The sequence below is a fragment of the Phaeodactylum tricornutum genome, chromosome 9, assembly GCF_000150955.2.
Source record: "Phaeodactylum tricornutum CCAP 1055/1 chromosome 9, whole genome shotgun sequence".
Lineage (NCBI taxonomy): Eukaryota > Bacillariophyta > Bacillariophyceae > Surirellales > Neidiaceae > Phaeodactylum > Phaeodactylum tricornutum.
Genome location: NC_011677.1, coordinates 394,276 through 411,432, shown reverse-complemented (window position 1 = coordinate 411,432; position 17,157 = coordinate 394,276). Strand labels below are relative to the sequence as shown.

Sequence of the window (17,157 nt, the reverse complement as noted above, 5' to 3'; positions counted from 1 at the left end):
GAAAAATCCCGATTATATTGTATCTCGTAGCGTACCTTGGACTTCATTCGGATCCGAATTCCTTACATTTTATTTCATCAATGAGACAGAATTCAAAGATCTTATGAGCTCGACGGCAGGTGCCACCTTGTCATTCAATGTACGCCGATCGTAAGATGCACGTTGCACTTGAATGGAATGGCCCATAAATAATGCCAATGCTTCCAATTGCTTTTCAGATGCGTCTGACTCCCGTACGTGCGTCACAATCATATCCCGCAGCAAATGCGGATTGGTTCGCTTCCCAGTGTACTGAAAGCATGCCCGAGATACAATTTGGTAGACGGAATCCTGTGTCAACGGATTGCAAGTTCTGGGTTGGACAAACACATGCTTAGTCTGGGGTCGCAAACAAAGGCGCCAGTGTGACACAAAGCCCTCTATAGCTGGCGTTAGCGAAGGCGATAATTGCAGTAACGGTCGTTCCCCATATGTTTTGCCAGTTTTGTAATCGTCGGGTGCATGCTTAATACCCCAGCTATCGCTCGCAATGTCCTTGACGAACGAACGATCCAACTCAAGTTCCCGTATTGTCCGTTGTCGATCGGGAATGCTGGCAAAAATAGCCAAAATCAGATACTTTTGATAAGCAACAGAAATTCTTCGTTGTTCGACTGTAAAGCTTGCTTCAACTGTTTCTGGGTCGGGTCCATTGTACGCTCGTAAAAGTTGATCCACTTCTGTCAGAGATTGTTGGACAACACCAAGATACTCCGGCCAGGACAACCATTTTTTGGTTTCGTCACTGACACGAGGGGCCAAGCGCTGCTGTCCATTAGCTTGGCGGTGCAATTTACGAAGTTCACGAAGAATGGGAACATCATCAAATGGTTTGCTGGGGTCGCCAGTTCTGTCCGGCGAACAATCCCGAGCAAAGCGAAATTTGAGCATTTTGGTAATGCCTCTCAATACGTTGGCTTCGTAAGATACCGATATCTGTCGGTTTGATCGGAGCCAAAGAAGAAAGTCGATAAAGCACGTAGCCGAATTCTTTTCCTGATTGGGAATAATATTGTAGAGTGATGGGTCGGTCGTTCCAAATTTTGGCTCCATGGATGGGTCGAGTTCCCCCTGACACTGATATATGTTAACGTACCAACCCAGGAATAACTTGGCGTGTCGCAAATAAACGTTGGCCGTGACAACACGAAGTGGGGGTTCTGACGACAATATAGAGGGCTTAGTCATGAAAGTGAAAAAGGCGTCTAGCTCAGCGCCGAGAGTAGGAAAGACCGTAGCGTAGTCCCGTGGCAAGCCGTAGTCGTATGTATGATCCTTTCGATGGCGTTTCTGCGACATTTCGTTAACTACAACTTGTTTAAATAGTTGTCGTTTTGGAGCTGAAGGGGTCAACGCTGTCTCCTGCGGATTTGATTCGAGAGGTGTTGGTTCTGTGAGTTGAGATTTGTTCGCACGCTGTAACGAGACGCGTGATGATTGTGTTGACAGTGAGTCTTCCGTCGGAGTCAATTTTGGATCCTTTTGAGATCTGAGTGCGTACAAAACCACAGCCCGTGCCTGGTGGGATATTAGTACTGGGAGACCAAAATCTCTTCGCAGAACTTGACTTAGCTCCATCGGAGCGTCCACAAAATCACGAGAGACGGCCAACAAATCTCGGCTACAGAGCGTTTCTGTATTCCAAAGCCCCACCTTACTCAACTCTGTGAGGATATTGTCCTGTTGAGCACCCGAAAAATCCATTTCTCGGAGAGCACATAGGAGCGGATCTTCTTGCGACGAAACAATCTGGTTGTGATTTATTTCGTTCTCGAAAGGAAGCGCCGTGAGAACACGTGAAGTTCGGCAGCTCGTCGAATCGGAAGAAAGCGAGCACCAGCATACTGCTAACGCTGTTCTTAGCCAAGGAAATACTACCATCTAGTAGCGCACGGCGCGATCTAAACACTGAGCAAAGCGAGAAGGTATAACGACAATCGAGATCGCTGACTGTGAGTATGTATTCTATACTCGGCTTGGGTGTATCTAACTAGAGTTGGTCTCATCCTCAATGGTGTTCGCGTCCAAGACAACGAGGATGGAATTGAAAAATTCCTTACTGTTACCTATCTGTGCACTCACTGTCAGATATCGCAACGGCACACAATTTTTTCGTGAATTTATAGTTAATGCATACTTAAAATTTCCTTTCATTTTATTTCCCCCTTAATCCAACGTGTACATTCCATGTCGTTTTCCACTAAGTAAAGTTTGTTTTACATAACAAGGTCACTTATCTCTTACGTTTAGTGAAAATACTTAAATTTTTTCTGTCGCCTTTTTGGGACGAATCACCGATACAGCGCGTTGCACTAGATTCCGAGCTTCTCCAAATTCATGCAGCACAGCACATGTTGCTAACAGGAACGCCAGCCAAAACGTTCCTCTCACAATTACTCAACAATTTCTCGGACACCGCCAATCGTTGGAGATAGCCACACCACACCGCAAGCGTATATCGTCGGCTCGATTGTTGCCCGTATTCGTTCGCTGGCTTCCTTTCTTTAGCCTGATCGTGCTTCTTTTTTTATTCTCCATTTCGATATTAAACACAGATTCCAGTATATCACCTTAGCAAATTTGAATTTTTGAGGTACCCAGAAGGCGTCGACTCACCCATAAACCTGGAAAACCGAAGGCCTCCTGCAGCATAAGGCAACATTTTCTATTTTTTGTTGCTGCTGCTGCCGAAAGTTACAACAGACGCAAAGTAAGTGGCAAGCACTTTGCTGCTACAATTCCTGTACAGCGGTACTGGAACGATTAAAGTGCATGAAGCTTCCCCCGTTCAGACTAGGAAGATTGGTATGGCTGTTGAAACCGAACGATAGCGCGCTATTCACAAACGCTGCTTTTTAAATTGGTCAGGAACGGCTATCGGGATTTTCGCTAGTTAACAATGGAAGAATTGCAGGACGCCATCGAAGACGCCCAGTACGTGACAGCGATTGCAGCGCAGGAAGATGGTCCGCGTCCTGTTTTGCCGTGGAACTTGCCCAACGCCGAACAGCTTGGAGCCTGGCAACGAACCGTCCGGAAACGGGATGGGCCAGAGGCGTTTTCAATAGAATGGACAATGTCATCTCGGATCGGCTTTTTTCTTTTTTCATCCTTTGTCAAGCAGAGACGAAATGATTACACCCGTATGAATTTTTGTGAACAGGTGGTTCGTTTCAAAGCAATGCAGGGACGGCCCCGACTAGAACAAGCACGGCATATAGTAGCTGACTTCTTGTCGCCTAGATGTGACGATCCCGAAAAGCCAGGCTTTCTTCGAGAGCCACCACGGACCGAAATCAACGAATACAGCTTGGAGCGCGAAAAGACAAAAGTGGGTGCCTCTCGACTATCTGAACTCATCGAAGCGTATCTAGATTATCCTATATGTTCTGAAACATGCATTGGGGTCAAAGGAAGTGTACGGAAGCAGATCTATACCGAGTTAGTCGAACTAGAGCGAACAGAAAGGAATCTTACATTACCAGCTTCCCTACCAACAACGTTGATTGTTCCAGAGACCTCAAAAGTGCTGCTTGGAAATGGCGGTGACGATCAGCATAGCGAAATCACAGCTGATTATAGCGCCAACAATGTCGAGAAGTCAAAATTAACAGTAAGCAATTTGAGCGGCGAGGGCGGACCTACGAATAATGATATCGTCAAGTCAAACGAAAGTGCTACACAATCTTTGGCAACCAGACAGAGCAAGACAGATTCGATCATTTCCCTTGCTTCCTCAGCTTCTGACATTTCGTCAATGCGAGACTTGACGCACCGATTTCGGTCCAATTCGCAAAAAAACATCTCACGACACATGTTTGATGAAGCAGACGCGATTGTTATGGAGAGCCTAAAGCGAGATTACTGGGATCAGTTTGTTGCCTCAGAAGAATTTCTCAAACTTCAAAATTTTCTTTGGTATCAGGATCGACGCGTCATGCCTGAAGACTTTTTCGTAATGCGTGTCTTGGGTCGTGGTGGATTTGGACTCGTGACAGGTATGCGTCAAGATGGCTAGTTTTTGTAAATGCATTCAGGAGGAAACTCACTCTCATTTCTTCTTCCCTTTTCAGCCTGTAAGAAAGGAACGTCCGGAAAATTATACGCCATGAAAGTGATGAACAAAAGACGGATAAAGATGAAGAAGTCGGAACAACTTGCCTTAAATGAACGGTACGCATTGGCGGCGGTCGAGAGCAACTTTGTCGTCAATCTGAAATATTCGTTCCAATCGAAAGATGAGGTGTACCTGATTCTTGATCTCATGACCGGCGGAGATCTGGGTTTTCTTTTGCACCAGAGAGGGCGGTTTCCGAAAAGGGAATGTCAATACTATACTGCGCGTATAATGCTTGGATTACAAGCTTTGCACGACAAAACGTATGTATATCGCGATCTTAAACCGGAGAACTGCTTGTTAGCAGACGATGGTCGCGTCAAAATTACTGACCTCGGTCTAGCCATCAAAGTCACACCCGACCTTCACGGAGCAGCAGGAACCCGAGGGTACTGGGCCCCTGAAATGCTACGGCGCGACAAGAAAGGGAAGAGGAAACCTTATGGTCACTCTGTAGATTGGTTTAGTTTTGGGTGCTGTGTTGCCGAGTTTATTTCAGGATCGAATCCATTTCGATCCGAGGCAGCGCTGAACTTTGGGCTGGACAGCGGCAAGCAAACGAAAGAAAAAGCTATTGATTATGCTACACTGGAGATGGATCCGCAATTTCCAGATGATAAGTTCGAGCCGGAAGCCGCAGACTTATGTAGCAGGCTACTTGATAAGAATGAAAAAACAAGATTAGGTTCTTCCGGATGTGAAGAGATAATGGCACATCCATGGTTCAAGAATATGAATTGGGAAGCAATTATATCCGATCGAAAACGACCGCCGTTCGTTCCCGCCAAAGATGTGAACGCAGCAAGTCAGTCGGAAATTGGGAACTTTGTCGAGGACAAAGCCTACCAAGCGATGGTCATAACGGAAGAAGACGAAAACGTCTACAAGTACTGGGACTGGACTAACCCACATGCCTTTGCTGCGGAAGTGATTGAATTTCTCATCTACGAGCGAAAAACAGGGGAACCGTTGGTCCCAACCAATCACAGTGCAACCTGTTGTTGTACACTTTTGTAGTTGTGTCGATCATCTCTTTTTGAATGGCACCGTGAACAAATTCGAGTAATAAGAAATATTAGAACAGCTCTAGCGATGTTTCGGTTCAGAATGGAGATGGAACAACATTATCTCGACAGTACCATTATATTGCCGGAGCTGCCAATGGATGGTTTTATCAATTAGCCAACCCTTTGTTTCACCCAGAGAGTGACCCAATGCATCCTCGCTTGCTTTGTCATCAAAGTCTACCAAGTTGGCTCTGAATTACCCTATTTGTAGACTCGAATGCGTCCCATATTCCGGATGCTTTGTTCTTGACGGGAGTCCCAATCGCCATCAGCGGACAACGCGACAGAGAAGCCTCATTGGTCAGTCTTCGTTGCCCTATCAAAGTTCATGCCGATTTGGTTCCAAATCGAGACTAGGCCAACCATTGTAGGGCCAGCTGGAAATGATACAGATCGCTGGTCCCGCCTTCACACACACGACAGGCTTCATTCGCCATGCATCCAGAACTGGAAAGGAATTGCCTTAAGAACCACAACTACTACTCGCCGCGCTAGCCTACCACTCGCAGTCATCGATAATCGCTGTGATCCCGATTACCAAAGTCTACACAAGAAGCGAAAGTGGTTGCACGTGGGACGGACGTTCGAAATTGGGAGGTTCTCATTGAACTTTAAGTGGTCTATTTTCCGGTTGTACAGTAGTACTGGTTGCCGTCAAAATTAGTGGATCTGTATTGGACTTGGATCCCAAGGCGGCCTAGATTACGATCACTAACACGAGACAGAAGCGATTGAATTGAACGCCCCCTCGATGTAGCGACGCCTCTTTGCCGTACAGCAGGTCCAACTTTCGGCCATTGCCCGCTTGTTAATGCATCCGCAGGACTGTCGTAGATTGTCAACCCATGGGCCATCTTTCCGCTGAATATGGTTGTGGACGAGTAATGGAAAGACAATGCGATTTCGGCCACTTTGTTGGTAGAGACAAGTTTTTTGAAATGAAATAGAACATGTCCGTACGTTTGCAACCCAAGCGTACGGCGCGGTCAGACTGCCGATGGACCGTAGCAGAATTCCTGCGAAGCTGCTCGCTCTGGTCATCCCAAAGTATGGAGAGAAGAGTGAAAGGGATGGTACAGAAATTATATGATTTACAGTAACTGACTGTAACATAACTTTGAGAGCGATTCTTCGTGTCAACTTTTGAACGTCATGAAAATGTCCCGAGGATCAACGATAATTACTGTGTATGCTTGTACTTATTTATTCGTGTACCGCAAGAATCAGAACCGAAGTAAATGTACCAATATTTCCGCTGATCACTGCCAGTTACAAACCTGCGCGAAAACAAGGGAAAGCTGAGACTTGATGGTAGCGCCACTGTGATAATAATAAAAGTATGTTATACCTAGAACAATCGTTGGCCTGTTAGTGCCCTACGAGATGCTCTTTTCCAATCGGTGATTACCAACCAGAAGTGGGAAAAGAGCTCCCGCAGTATTTCTTAGAGTAGTTATCCTTTACATGTTACTTGAACCAACGAGTGACTTCCATAGTTGCACAGACAAAGGAAAGTAGCGACGGATGACACACGCACCGTCTGCGTCATCTGGTGACATGCCGAAGTGTCTTTTGTGCTACACACACAATTCTAACAATAACATGGCGATCAAAGCGAGAAAATCGCGATTGGACTGGGGGATTGATTGGCGAAAAGTTATCGGTTGCGATCATTTTTTCCGAATGGCATACTCACTTATATAGTAGGTACTAGGATTAGTTCCCGTGGCGGACCATGGAACTTTCCAAAATACTTTTACAACGTCGGGGTGCCGATCTTGACGACAATCCATACGCGGTTCATCAAATCCAACACTCATGCCGCACCATCTCGTACAAGCATGCCAAGGAATACTTGGTGCAACATCAAGAGTGGCTCAAAACTAGTATCTTCGATTCCTTTGAAGAACGAATCACTCATGCCTCGCCCGACTCGACGATCGTGATAGCCTACCTTTCCAACAACTCACCAGATCTATTCCTGTCGGTCATCTCAGCCACGAGTAGTTGTGTAAGGGCTCTCCCTGCTCTCATTAATACAAGATGGACTGTGGCTGAAGTTGGACAGGCGCTACAATCCACAAATTCTAACGACATGACGTTGCTGTTGTATGGCCCAGAATTTCGTGAGACAGCTGAAGAAGCAAGCAGAATCATTGCTCATTTCGTTGTAAGCCTTCCCATTCCCTCCTTGGTCCGACTTGGTCCAATCATCGTTCCCGAGAGCGACAGACGACGATCCGCCACCACAAATGACTACGACCTTAATGCCTGTATTCTCGAGCTGAGTCGCTTACCGCTCAGCCACGATGACGCACTAATAGTCTTCACGAGCGGAACAACCAGTGGTCCCAAAGGAGTCCGACTGAGCCATCGGGCACTGGTCATGCAGGCGTTAGCTAAGCTTCAGCCCCCTTGCCGATACTCCTCGAAAACTGTAATGCTCGCTACAACTGTTCCTTTCTTCCATGTCGGAGGTCTCAGCAGTATTTTGGCAGTCTGGTTGGCCGGTGGGACACTCATCTTCCCCGGAGCTCCCGGTATGAGCTCAAAGTTTGACCCCTCTCGTCTTCTGGATTCTCTTTCTCACGCCCTACCGTCAAACACGCTCGTTATGGTGCCAGCAATGATCTTTGCCGTTCAAAAAGAGATGCAACCGGGCGAAACCTTTCCTTACGTTGACCTCATTCTCATCGGGGGACAATCTGCTTCCAACACCACAATAGACTTTCTCACTGAAACATATCCCAACGCAAGGGTAGTGCAAACGTACGCCTGTACGGAGGCTGCTTCGTCAATGACTTTTTTCGATGTAACAGCGGAGCGTTCATGTCTCGTCCAATCTCTTCCTCTGGCTGGAGACTGTGTTGGGGTGACGCCTCGACACGTACGGATATCTATCTTTGACGCAACTAAACAGCCCTCGCTCGAGGCTGTTGAAGAATCTTATACACCAGGTATCATTGGTACCGCTGGCGCACATGTCATGAACGGCTATTGGAGACGTGGTGGACTCAATCCTGTTCGCCGCTTTGAGGAATGGTATTTGACAAACGACTTGGGTTTCTGGGACGAGGAGAACCGACTATATTTTTGTGGACGAGCCAACGATGTAATTCGTACAGGTGGAGAGACTGTCTTGGCTTCCGAAGTGGAGCGGATCCTGGCGATGCATCCAAGCGTGGTTGAGTGTGCCGTCTTTGCTCTGCCTGACGAACGATTTGGCGAAGCGGTATGCTGCGCTCTGGTATGCTCGGGGTCGTGTCCATGCGTTTCAGAAGTACGGAAGTTTTGCGCGAAGGAGGGAACTTTAGCTGGCTACAAGAGACCGCGTAGGTTGTTTGAAGTGGAAGAATTACCCCGGAATTCATCAGGGAAGATTCTGAAATTCCTACTTCAGGAGCGTTTCAAAGACGCAGGGAGATTGCGAAGCAAGCTCTAACATTACAATCCAATCGAGAGCAGCAGACTTTGCTTTCAACAAAATAAGTATTCAGGTCTAGAGAGAGAAATAGATTTTAAAAGATAGATTTCTGTTGCCAATCAATACGCCAGTCCACCTACATCTTCTTCTTTCCCATTCCTTTGGCAGCACGTTTCTGTAACTTCTTGACACGCTTCTCGACCTTCGCTTCTACAGCGGCTCTTCGACTGACTCCCGCTTTGCGCGCCGTCGGTTTTTCACTGGTCTTTTCCCCACGAGCTCTGCGCTTCTTGGTCGGGGCCTCGGAAACTTGCTTTTTGATTATGCGTCGCAAGGCGCCTACGGATGCAGCCGGTGATACTGGTGCCGAAGCTCGTCGTCCTTCAAAGCTACGCTTTTTGTTTTCCTTCGGCATTGCATCTCCCTTCTTACCTTTGAAGCGCCGTCCACAAACCATCACTCGAAGTTCACGTTTTGCATATAAACTTCCCGACATACGCTGCAAGGCCAATGTTACCATGCTTTGATCACTAAACAACACGTAACCGAAGCCTTTGCATTGAAAGGTCTCCTTGTCACGTACAATTCGAACTCCCTGAATGTCGTCTACATTCAAACCACAGCCTTCGCAGAAATGTTCTGCCAAAGAGTCTTCGTCAGCAGTGTACGGGAGATTTCCCACAAAAATGGAACGTGCAGCGTCGTATTCAGCATTTGCGTGGTCGACGCGAATCCGACGTGTTGTACCGGTCCTTTCGTCCTTCACTTCTGTATTGTTCAGCACCAAGGCTTTTTCAATCGCATCTTTATTCACGAAGACAACGTACCCCTGAACGGAAGATTTTGCCTTAGTGTCGACTTGGGAGGTGTTGGCGCAAACCTTCTTAACCAACTTTTGATTGCCTGCATTTTCTTGTGGTAGCTTCACTCCCGTCACGGCAAGCGACCGGATGCGTGAACTCTCTACTTTGCCGCAGTCTTTAAAGAGTTTGGCTAGGCTTTTGCGATTGTATTGGGTCGGTAGGTTACCGACGAAAACCGTTCGTTCTTCCGCTTGTTTGGATTCTTCTGAGGGCTTTTCTACCGTAGGACCCTCGAGGGGCTCTTTCAAAGTAAACTCAACTTTCGTTTCCTTGCGCTTTCGTTTCTTCGTACTCCCATCGCCAGTAGCAGTTGGCGTCAAAGGCGGTTTTTCTTTTGGTATTTTTGATGGAGGCAACGGCTTCGGTTCTGGAACGGATACTTTCGTTTCAAATACCGACACTTGTTCCGATTTCTTCTCGGCGTTTTTGCCGAAAATAGTATTCAACAAGGACATGGTGTATTGGATTATTTTCAAGGATTTTATGCATACAAGTTTGTCTTGAACATTTCGCAAGAGATTTGTTTCCTATCGCAAAACCAAAGCATCGCATGGTTGGTGGGGAACACGATGAAAAGCTTCCGCTCACTACACAGTACTGGTAAATGGCATTCCATTTCGACAGACAGACAGGCTGCTTGTGTGAGGTATTTTCCGCTACAATAGGCTCTAGGTACCTGTGCTTCTGTGTTTTCGACGAGAAACGAATTTCCGACAACACGAACTGACTGTGAAAGATCCATTTAATCCTTTACTTGATCAGATACCATCAGGTGTAACGCAGCTTGTGCATCAAACGCTACCCACATTAATAACTGCTGTCCTTTATGTCGATACAATGCGATTTACGACTAAAGTTTTACCCTCTCGCACTGCGAATCTCTTCGTGTTGACGCTCAACAATCCAAAAGCCTTGCATGCACTCTCGCTCGACATGATGCACTTTTTCCAAGACATTCTGAAAGAATGCTACGCCGATGATTCGGTCGGCGCTTTGCTGGTCAAGAGCAACACAACGGGTATGAAAACTAAAGCATTTTGCGCCGGGGGAGACGTCAAACGGGTCTATCGGTCGTGCTTAGAAGAGCAAGACTCTAGTGTGTTGGGACAAGGCAAGCCTGGCCTTGATTCGGCCGAATTCTTTCGACAAGAATATGTTGTAAATCACATGATGGCGACAGCTACGAAACCACAAATCAGCTTGTGGGATGGAATCGTCATGGGTGGTGGGGTTGGGATCTCGGTTCATGGCAAGTACCGCATTGCCACAGAGAATACCATTCTTGCCATGCCTGAAACGAACATAGGTCTCTTTCCGGACGTTGGGAGTATGTTTTGGATGCCAAAGATGTTGCCGCATAGTGTGGCTACTTATATGGCCTTGACGGGACATCGGCTAGAAGCGGCAGATCTACTTTACACAGGTATTGCTACTCACTATATACCGTCTGCGAGATTGGATGATTTGGAATCCGCTCTTAGCACGGCTTCTAAAAGCTTTAAACCAACAGAAAGAGCGGAAGACTTTGCCGCGCCCGTGCTTATGTCTTTCCACGAACAGCCACCGATGGATCCGCACGATTCATATCTCGCACAAGAGCGGCCAGCCATAGACAAAGTATTCGGGATTCTTTCGGATCGATCAAAAGGAGTTGAGGATGTTGTCGAAAGTTTGGAAAATTTAAATTCTGATTTCGGCAGGAAAACAGCTGGCATACTAAACACAATGTCACCAACGAGCCTCAAAGTTACACTGGAAGGATTGCGACGAGGTAAGGATATGTCGAGGATCGGCGATGACTTGTGTATGGAGTTCCGTATGTCGCAGGCCTGTATGCGGATTGGCAGTGATTTTCATGACGGCATACGCGCTGCACTAGTCGACAAGGACCGCAACCCACAATGGCAACCAGCAACGTTAGCTGAAGTGACGGAGCAAATTGTAGAATCGTACTTTTTACCTCTCGAATATGAATGGGAAATCCCCGTCACCAAGACAAAGATTTCATCAAATTTGTAGGTGACTTAAGGACCCTGCGCAAAACGGTCGCTCATGCCGGATCAGGGTACAGTCCGATTTGATTCAAGATCGGGATAGGCTGGAATACAGGCTCTGTTTGGTTCACTATCGTAGTTTGGTTTCGTTTCGACCATCAAGTACGGAGGGCGAGGTTGCTATGAATGTGAATCCAGTTCAGTAGATACACGAATTATGGCGTCGGTCAGCAGTCCAGCCCGCATCGCCTGTAACGCACAGCAAAATCGAGGGATCAACGTTCGGGTTTTATGAGAGAAACAAATTTAATGTTACTTCCAGGGGTAGAAATATCTCTAAAACTCGCTCTCTGATAGAGTCCCCCTCCCCTCCCATTTCAACAAATCGGGTTTCCCGCAGCACACAACGAACATATTCCAGACCGCACCACGATTTCGAGTTCCTGATGACTGTGAATAACATCCCTACTGGCTCATGTTTGAATGATGTTCAACGTCTACTAATATTCATTGCAGCCAGAAATGTTAGTTGTCAGAGCTATCAGTGATGGAAGATTCGGATGTAAGACATGCCGAGGATTAATGGATCTGTCAAAAAAATTTGCTCCCGTATTTCAAGTCCTCATAGGTCATGGACGAAAATAAGATTTGGCCATCACAAATTTTTCAACACATGATTTAAATTTATTCGGAGTCTCTGATTCTCCTGTTTGCATCCAGGCCCAACCAGATCGAGAATTACATTAGATCGCCTGTGATGAGTACTACCTATTCTCCGTGACTAACTGCAAGTATCAGAATTCTATTTTTTCACATTTTGATTGGTTCATTACTGATACTGAATTCTGGTTTTCGGCATCTGGAAGCTTCACGAGATCGACTACTGGAAAAAAAGTCTAACAGTAAACCCGGATGAACGTGTCGTCTAAGCTGACGTGGTCGAAAAAGCTGTCGGTGACGATTTAGCTATAAAATTGGCATATACTATCGTGAACAAGCTTGAGTCCTGAACTGTTGAAGCAGCCCCGTTATTGACGCCGCTGGTCTCAAACCCGGATCTACAGATGCGATTGACAGTGAAATGAATGCCGCTTGGCTCGCCTTATTTCCGCTTGGCGGAATTCTCGTCGAAATCGCAATGGAAATGATTTCGATCACAATTCATAAATCCTCAAAATTTTTACTGCACCCTACAATGAGCGCAAACAGCCGAAAACAATATCGCAACTCTTTAGTTCCTAAGCTTTCTCCATGGAGATTTCTATCGTCTCCGATGCTACTCGCTGTCTTGTGTTCAGGTTTCTCGAGTACTTTGGCTTTCGCGCCTCAATCTACGTCACCTGTACGTACCAGTCCTACTGGGTTCTACGCCGACTGGGAGAACACAATATGCAAACGCGGAAGGACGTTCCGTTTGCAGTATCGCGACGGTGATACCGGTGGAGTCGGTTCAACACAGCAGCTTAAAAACTCAAAGACAGATGTAGCATTTCAGCAGCACACGTCTCGTTGGTGGAAAGCCTTTCTGCCTTCGAGTCCTCCAACGGTCGATCAAACATCAGAAAAAGTGGATGAGTACCTCGAGTTTCTTGACCGACGTTACCATCAGATCCACGACGAGGAGATCACCCCCACCCCAGCTCCCAAGTTCTCGGCTTTAAAGTGGCTCCAAGGTGGTCAAGAGGATATCGGAAACATCAGTGATCAACAGCATGATAACGCTCTCTACGTTTTGGGTGTTGCTGGGTTGGCGAGTCAGCGGTTACTTCAAAAGCATGCAGCTGGATACGAAGCGGAGCGTCAAGAAGTGCCTACACCTAGTGCTGCTTGCACAGAACGGGCCATTGATGCTGTTCTTGAGAGCCGCTTAGCTCTGAATTGGGAGTTGAGCGCTCTGTTTGCTCCGCTCACTGCGGTTTTGCGTCTTGTTTCAATCCAACGGAACGTACTAGCCAGGCAACAGACTCTTCGTATTCGTACTGTTACAGCATTCTTGACGAAGAATGTGACAGCCGGCGCAACAAAGGTTGCGAGGGCTGCTTGGAGTTTGGGTGGTGGCAAGAAAAATGTCGCCTGGACGATGGCCGTCATGGCGGCTTTTATTTTGTTGCTACTTCGACCTATCGTGGAAAGCGCTATCGGTGCAAGCGCCGCGTAGATTGCACAAAATGCGCGTTGCCATTGTTTCCTGCTTAACTACCTGTATGCCTGTTTTTCCAGTTGACGAGGCAAACGATATATGTCCTTCCGATGACGGAAGGCGATCGGATCCCTTCTTGCTATTACACCACACGCCGATTTTACTAATTTACAACTATAGACCATTACAAATTTGTGAAAACTTTATTGGTAGTATAGTAGATACCACTTTAGCGCAACCAGTTTTCTACTCTAGTCCCCATTCCTAGAATCAAATGGTTCTGGCTTCGCTGACATGACAGAGAAGATTTCTCGAGGTAGACTAATGTTAGGATTTTCAACTACCAGTTGTCGAGGTCGGATATATCTCACCAAAAAGTGCTTTATGTTAGTATTCGGAATTCGGAACTGAGTATAATAGGCACGATCAAACCAGTCTTTAGACAACTAGACAAGGCGCGTCATGATCCGATTTTTGGATCCGAACTGGCTGCATACCGTTTTCGTCGACAATACCACGAGTCACGGATTTCGAGGATGCCAACTCCTCAAACTGAGAAGGAGAATCAGTCTTTCATGGTAGCGAGCCAGGGTTATTGGTATTGGTCTCGTTCGTACTATACTAGGAACATCTTTTTTTTCTTTCGCGGAGTAGCGATCCAGGGTCATTTGTCTTCTTGGAGTACGAGAGTAGCATCTGTTCGGCTGTTCCTTGTTGAAGTAATACTGGAGCTTTTATTCCAAGTCGTGTGTGTTGTTGGGATTTTTGGCGATCCGTCCGTTCCAAATTGGAATCCGGGTTTCAAACGTCATCGACGCCTATTGGATATGACATCATCGGCTTCCATACCTGCATACGACAACATCAGAGACTCGTGTTTTCGGGGCAAGGAAAGCACAAGCACCCATTTTGTCGATCCCGGGACGCCAAGCTGATTTCATTTCGATCAACATGAGGGGTAAGGGATCCCAACCTTGGCGCGCCCTTGACCAACGTTCGGCATTCTCCTTCTCTCGCTTGGATCGATGCTGCTTTGCATGCCATTCTGAATTTTGATTTCATCATTGGAGGATCTTCGTTACAGTTCGTTTCCGCTTGGTTCTCTTACTTGGAGCTCCGTTTCATGTTTGCCGTCAGCGGGCAATCCAGGAAGCGGCTCCGATCCAACGTCGCTCCCGTGAAGAGTGATCGTTCGTCGGGTCCGCTCAAGGGCGCGGTCATCTGCTTGACGGGGATCGATCCCGAGGAGAAAGACCAATATCACGAAATGATCGTCGACTTGGGAGGTATATATACACGAGACCTGGATGTATCGAAGAATACTCATTTGATTGCGGTGGACCCGGTCGGCGCCAAGTATGAAACGGCAAAGACGACAAGTTCCATTCGGATTGTACAACCGGCTTGGCTAGAATCTTGTTTCGGCAATAGAGCACTTATCGACGAGCTAAAGTACAGCTTGGATTTGCCGGTGAACATGACGACGAAAGAGGTCGTTGTCTCTACGAGCGATTCATTGCCCGAGGCATTGGATCGGCTACTGTTGGGTTCGCTAAATAATTTTCCCAGCGACATATTTATCGGCTCCCTGTTTTACCTTTTAGACTTTCAGGAACATTCGGAGCTGCTTTTAAAAGTTGGTCGGATTATTCGGCGGGGTATGGGAACTGTTTGTTGGGAGTTCAATGATTCCATATCACACGTGATTGTGAACGACAGCTGCGACGACTCTTTTCGGTATGTTTTCACTGTCAGGATGATTGTCTCTCTAGTTGGTAGAAGTAGTTTCCTTTCTCTACTAATCAAGCTCTGTTGTATCCAACAGAGACGCAGCGCGCACCTTGACGGCGCAAAATCGAGGCTCTCCTGTTTTCGTGTCGCCGTGGTGGATTCTTGCGTCCTGGCGAAATGGCTCCCAGTTAGCCAAGCCATCGGAGTTTGAGCCGCGGTACGAATCAAAACAGAAGAGCTCTACTCCGGTTACGTCAAAGGAAGCATTATCGGAAATAATAGACAGAAAGACCGCATCCATCTTTCGTGGTTGCGCTTTTGCACTGTTACGAGTTTCTCCTCCGCCTTGGGCTGTCGACTTTGATTCAGACAAATTGGAATTGTCCATTCAGCAGCACGGTGGACAGATGCTGTCGCTGAAGTTGGTGGAGGCGATCAAGACAGACCGAGCTAAGGGAAGCCAGCAGCGTCGATGTTATGTCATTTGCTGGGGTGGCTTCGATGAGACGCATCTTTCGATTCATCCACTCCTGGCTCAAGTCAAACGTAACGACCTATGTGAACTAGTTTTGGCATCGCCAATATGGTTTCTTACGAGTATCGCAGAGCAAAAGATTGTCAGGGTGCAGCGCGATACCATTCTATTCGCTCCACAATTTTGGCCCATGTGCCGGTTGATAAAAGCCCCTGCGAAGACAATCGAACACGACCAAGTTCTCCGGATTTCTGTGACAGGATTTAGCGGCTCGCAGCGCACTGGATTGGTACAGTTGATCAACCTTTCCGGGGCGACCTACGACGATTCGATGCGGACACATACAACACATTTGATTTGCAGGGAACCTTCTGGTCCGAAGTATGGTAAAGCTATCGAGTGGAAAATCCACGTTGTTACAGTAGAATGGCTTTATCATGTGATGCAGTACGGGTACAATGGAGCTTCCAAATCTGCGAATGGATGCGAGGAACGCTTTCGTTCGGCACCAGTGGTAGATACTTCTTGTACAAAGGACGCGTAGTCTCCCAGTATACATAAAGTAGTCACTACTAACGCGCGCTTTTGCTGACGTCCTCATTTAGAGCCTCCGCTCTTAGCTTTTCAAGCTGTTTAATTTGCTCCTCAGATAGTTCTACGTCGGGAGACAAGTTGCTACCGAAAGCGAAAAGCCGACTCTGTTGTCCGCCGGTCTTCTCTGGCCCCATTTTGTCGTCAATGGACCCTAGCGATCTTGATTCTTGTGCCCGTGCCGTCATGAGAATCTGGTCCAAATACTTTTCCCATTCTAGAAAAAAGCGCTCGACTTGCTCAGTTTTTGCCGCTTTGTGCAGTTTAAATTCCGACTTGACGTAAGCGTCACCAAGCTGCTGCATTTCCGTTGGCAGATATTTCTTATGCGCTCTCAGCAGCGACCGATAGAGAGAAAGTGGGCGGGACGTCATTTATTTGATTGTATGAAATGGTGTTGGATTCACAAGGTACTCCTTTACTCTTTGCGTGGCGATTGGCTGCAATGCTGGATTGTGTGGCGAACGACTTCGTTTCGGCAAATTTCGAACACCCGAAAATCTTCGGTCTACGTATTTACAGTTCGTGTTGTATTCGTGACACAAATAAGTCACAGTTTCCTGCGTCCATGTCTCGTGGACTACTTCCTATTCCTCTAGCCGCTTACCTATTCTTTTGTAAAACCTGCAAATGTCTAACAGCAAGTCCTTCTTATGAATAAAGCACTATCAATATAGAGGCTGATGCAGAAAAATAGAAAGGCATCCCAGCCTAAC

The 17,157-nt window shown here is 46.9% G+C and overlaps 7 protein-coding genes across 7 annotated transcripts; 5 read left to right on the top strand and 2 right to left on the bottom strand.

Moving 5' to 3' along the window:
* Nucleotides 1-5: 5 nt before the first annotated feature.
* On the bottom strand, nucleotides 6-2,035 carry PHATRDRAFT_46148 (predicted protein). The gene is made up of 2 exons (XM_002180394.1): nucleotides 1,703-2,035; nucleotides 6-1,401 (listed from the first exon to the last, which is right to left on the bottom strand). The coding sequence occupies exons 1-2, from the start codon at nucleotides 1,880-1,882 to the stop codon at nucleotides 70-72; spliced, it is 1,512 nt and encodes a 503-aa protein (XP_002180430.1). The 5' UTR covers nucleotides 1,883-2,035; the 3' UTR covers nucleotides 6-69.
* A 1,932-nt stretch (nucleotides 2,036-3,967) lies between these two features.
* PHATRDRAFT_27639 (predicted protein) lies at nucleotides 3,968-5,260 on the top strand. The gene is made up of 2 exons (XM_002180595.1): nucleotides 3,968-4,037; nucleotides 4,113-5,260. The coding sequence occupies exons 1-2, from the start codon at nucleotides 3,977-3,979 to the stop codon at nucleotides 5,171-5,173; spliced, it is 1,122 nt and encodes a 373-aa protein (XP_002180631.1). The 5' UTR covers nucleotides 3,968-3,976; the 3' UTR covers nucleotides 5,174-5,260.
* A 1,586-nt stretch (nucleotides 5,261-6,846) lies between these two features.
* PHATRDRAFT_46146 (predicted protein) lies at nucleotides 6,847-8,744 on the top strand. Its single transcript, XM_002180594.1, has one exon. The coding sequence runs from the start codon at nucleotides 6,959-6,961 to the stop codon at nucleotides 8,663-8,665; it is 1,707 nt and encodes a 568-aa protein (XP_002180630.1). The 5' UTR covers nucleotides 6,847-6,958; the 3' UTR covers nucleotides 8,666-8,744.
* A 39-nt stretch (nucleotides 8,745-8,783) lies between these two features.
* Nucleotides 8,784-9,965, bottom strand: PHATRDRAFT_46145 (predicted protein; the record flags this gene model as incomplete). Its single annotated transcript, XM_002180393.1, has 1 exon — nucleotides 8,784-9,965. One exon carries the CDS (start codon nucleotides 9,963-9,965, stop codon nucleotides 8,784-8,786), a length of 1,182 nt encoding a protein of 393 aa, XP_002180429.1.
* A 300-nt stretch (nucleotides 9,966-10,265) lies between these two features.
* Nucleotides 10,266-12,161, top strand: PHATRDRAFT_54528 (enoyl-coa hydratase). The gene is made up of 2 exons (XM_002180593.1): nucleotides 10,266-11,046; nucleotides 11,071-12,161. Exons 1-2 carry the CDS (start codon nucleotides 10,348-10,350, stop codon nucleotides 11,527-11,529), a joined length of 1,158 nt encoding a protein of 385 aa, XP_002180629.1. The 5' UTR covers nucleotides 10,266-10,347; the 3' UTR covers nucleotides 11,530-12,161.
* A 424-nt stretch (nucleotides 12,162-12,585) lies between these two features.
* On the top strand, nucleotides 12,586-13,841 carry PHATRDRAFT_46143 (predicted protein; the record flags this gene model as incomplete). The annotated part of the gene is made up of 1 exon (XM_002180592.1): nucleotides 12,586-13,841. One exon carries the CDS (start codon nucleotides 12,586-12,588, stop codon nucleotides 13,660-13,662), a length of 1,077 nt encoding a protein of 358 aa, XP_002180628.1. The 3' UTR covers nucleotides 13,663-13,841.
* Nucleotides 13,842-14,717: 876 nt separating this feature from the next.
* PHATRDRAFT_46142 (predicted protein) lies at nucleotides 14,718-16,394 on the top strand (the record flags this gene model as incomplete). Its single annotated transcript, XM_002180591.1, has 2 exons — nucleotides 14,718-15,381; nucleotides 15,470-16,394. The coding sequence occupies exons 1-2, from the start codon at nucleotides 14,768-14,770 to the stop codon at nucleotides 16,392-16,394; spliced, it is 1,539 nt and encodes a 512-aa protein (XP_002180627.1). The 5' UTR covers nucleotides 14,718-14,767.
* Nucleotides 16,395-17,157: the final 763 nt, after the last annotated feature.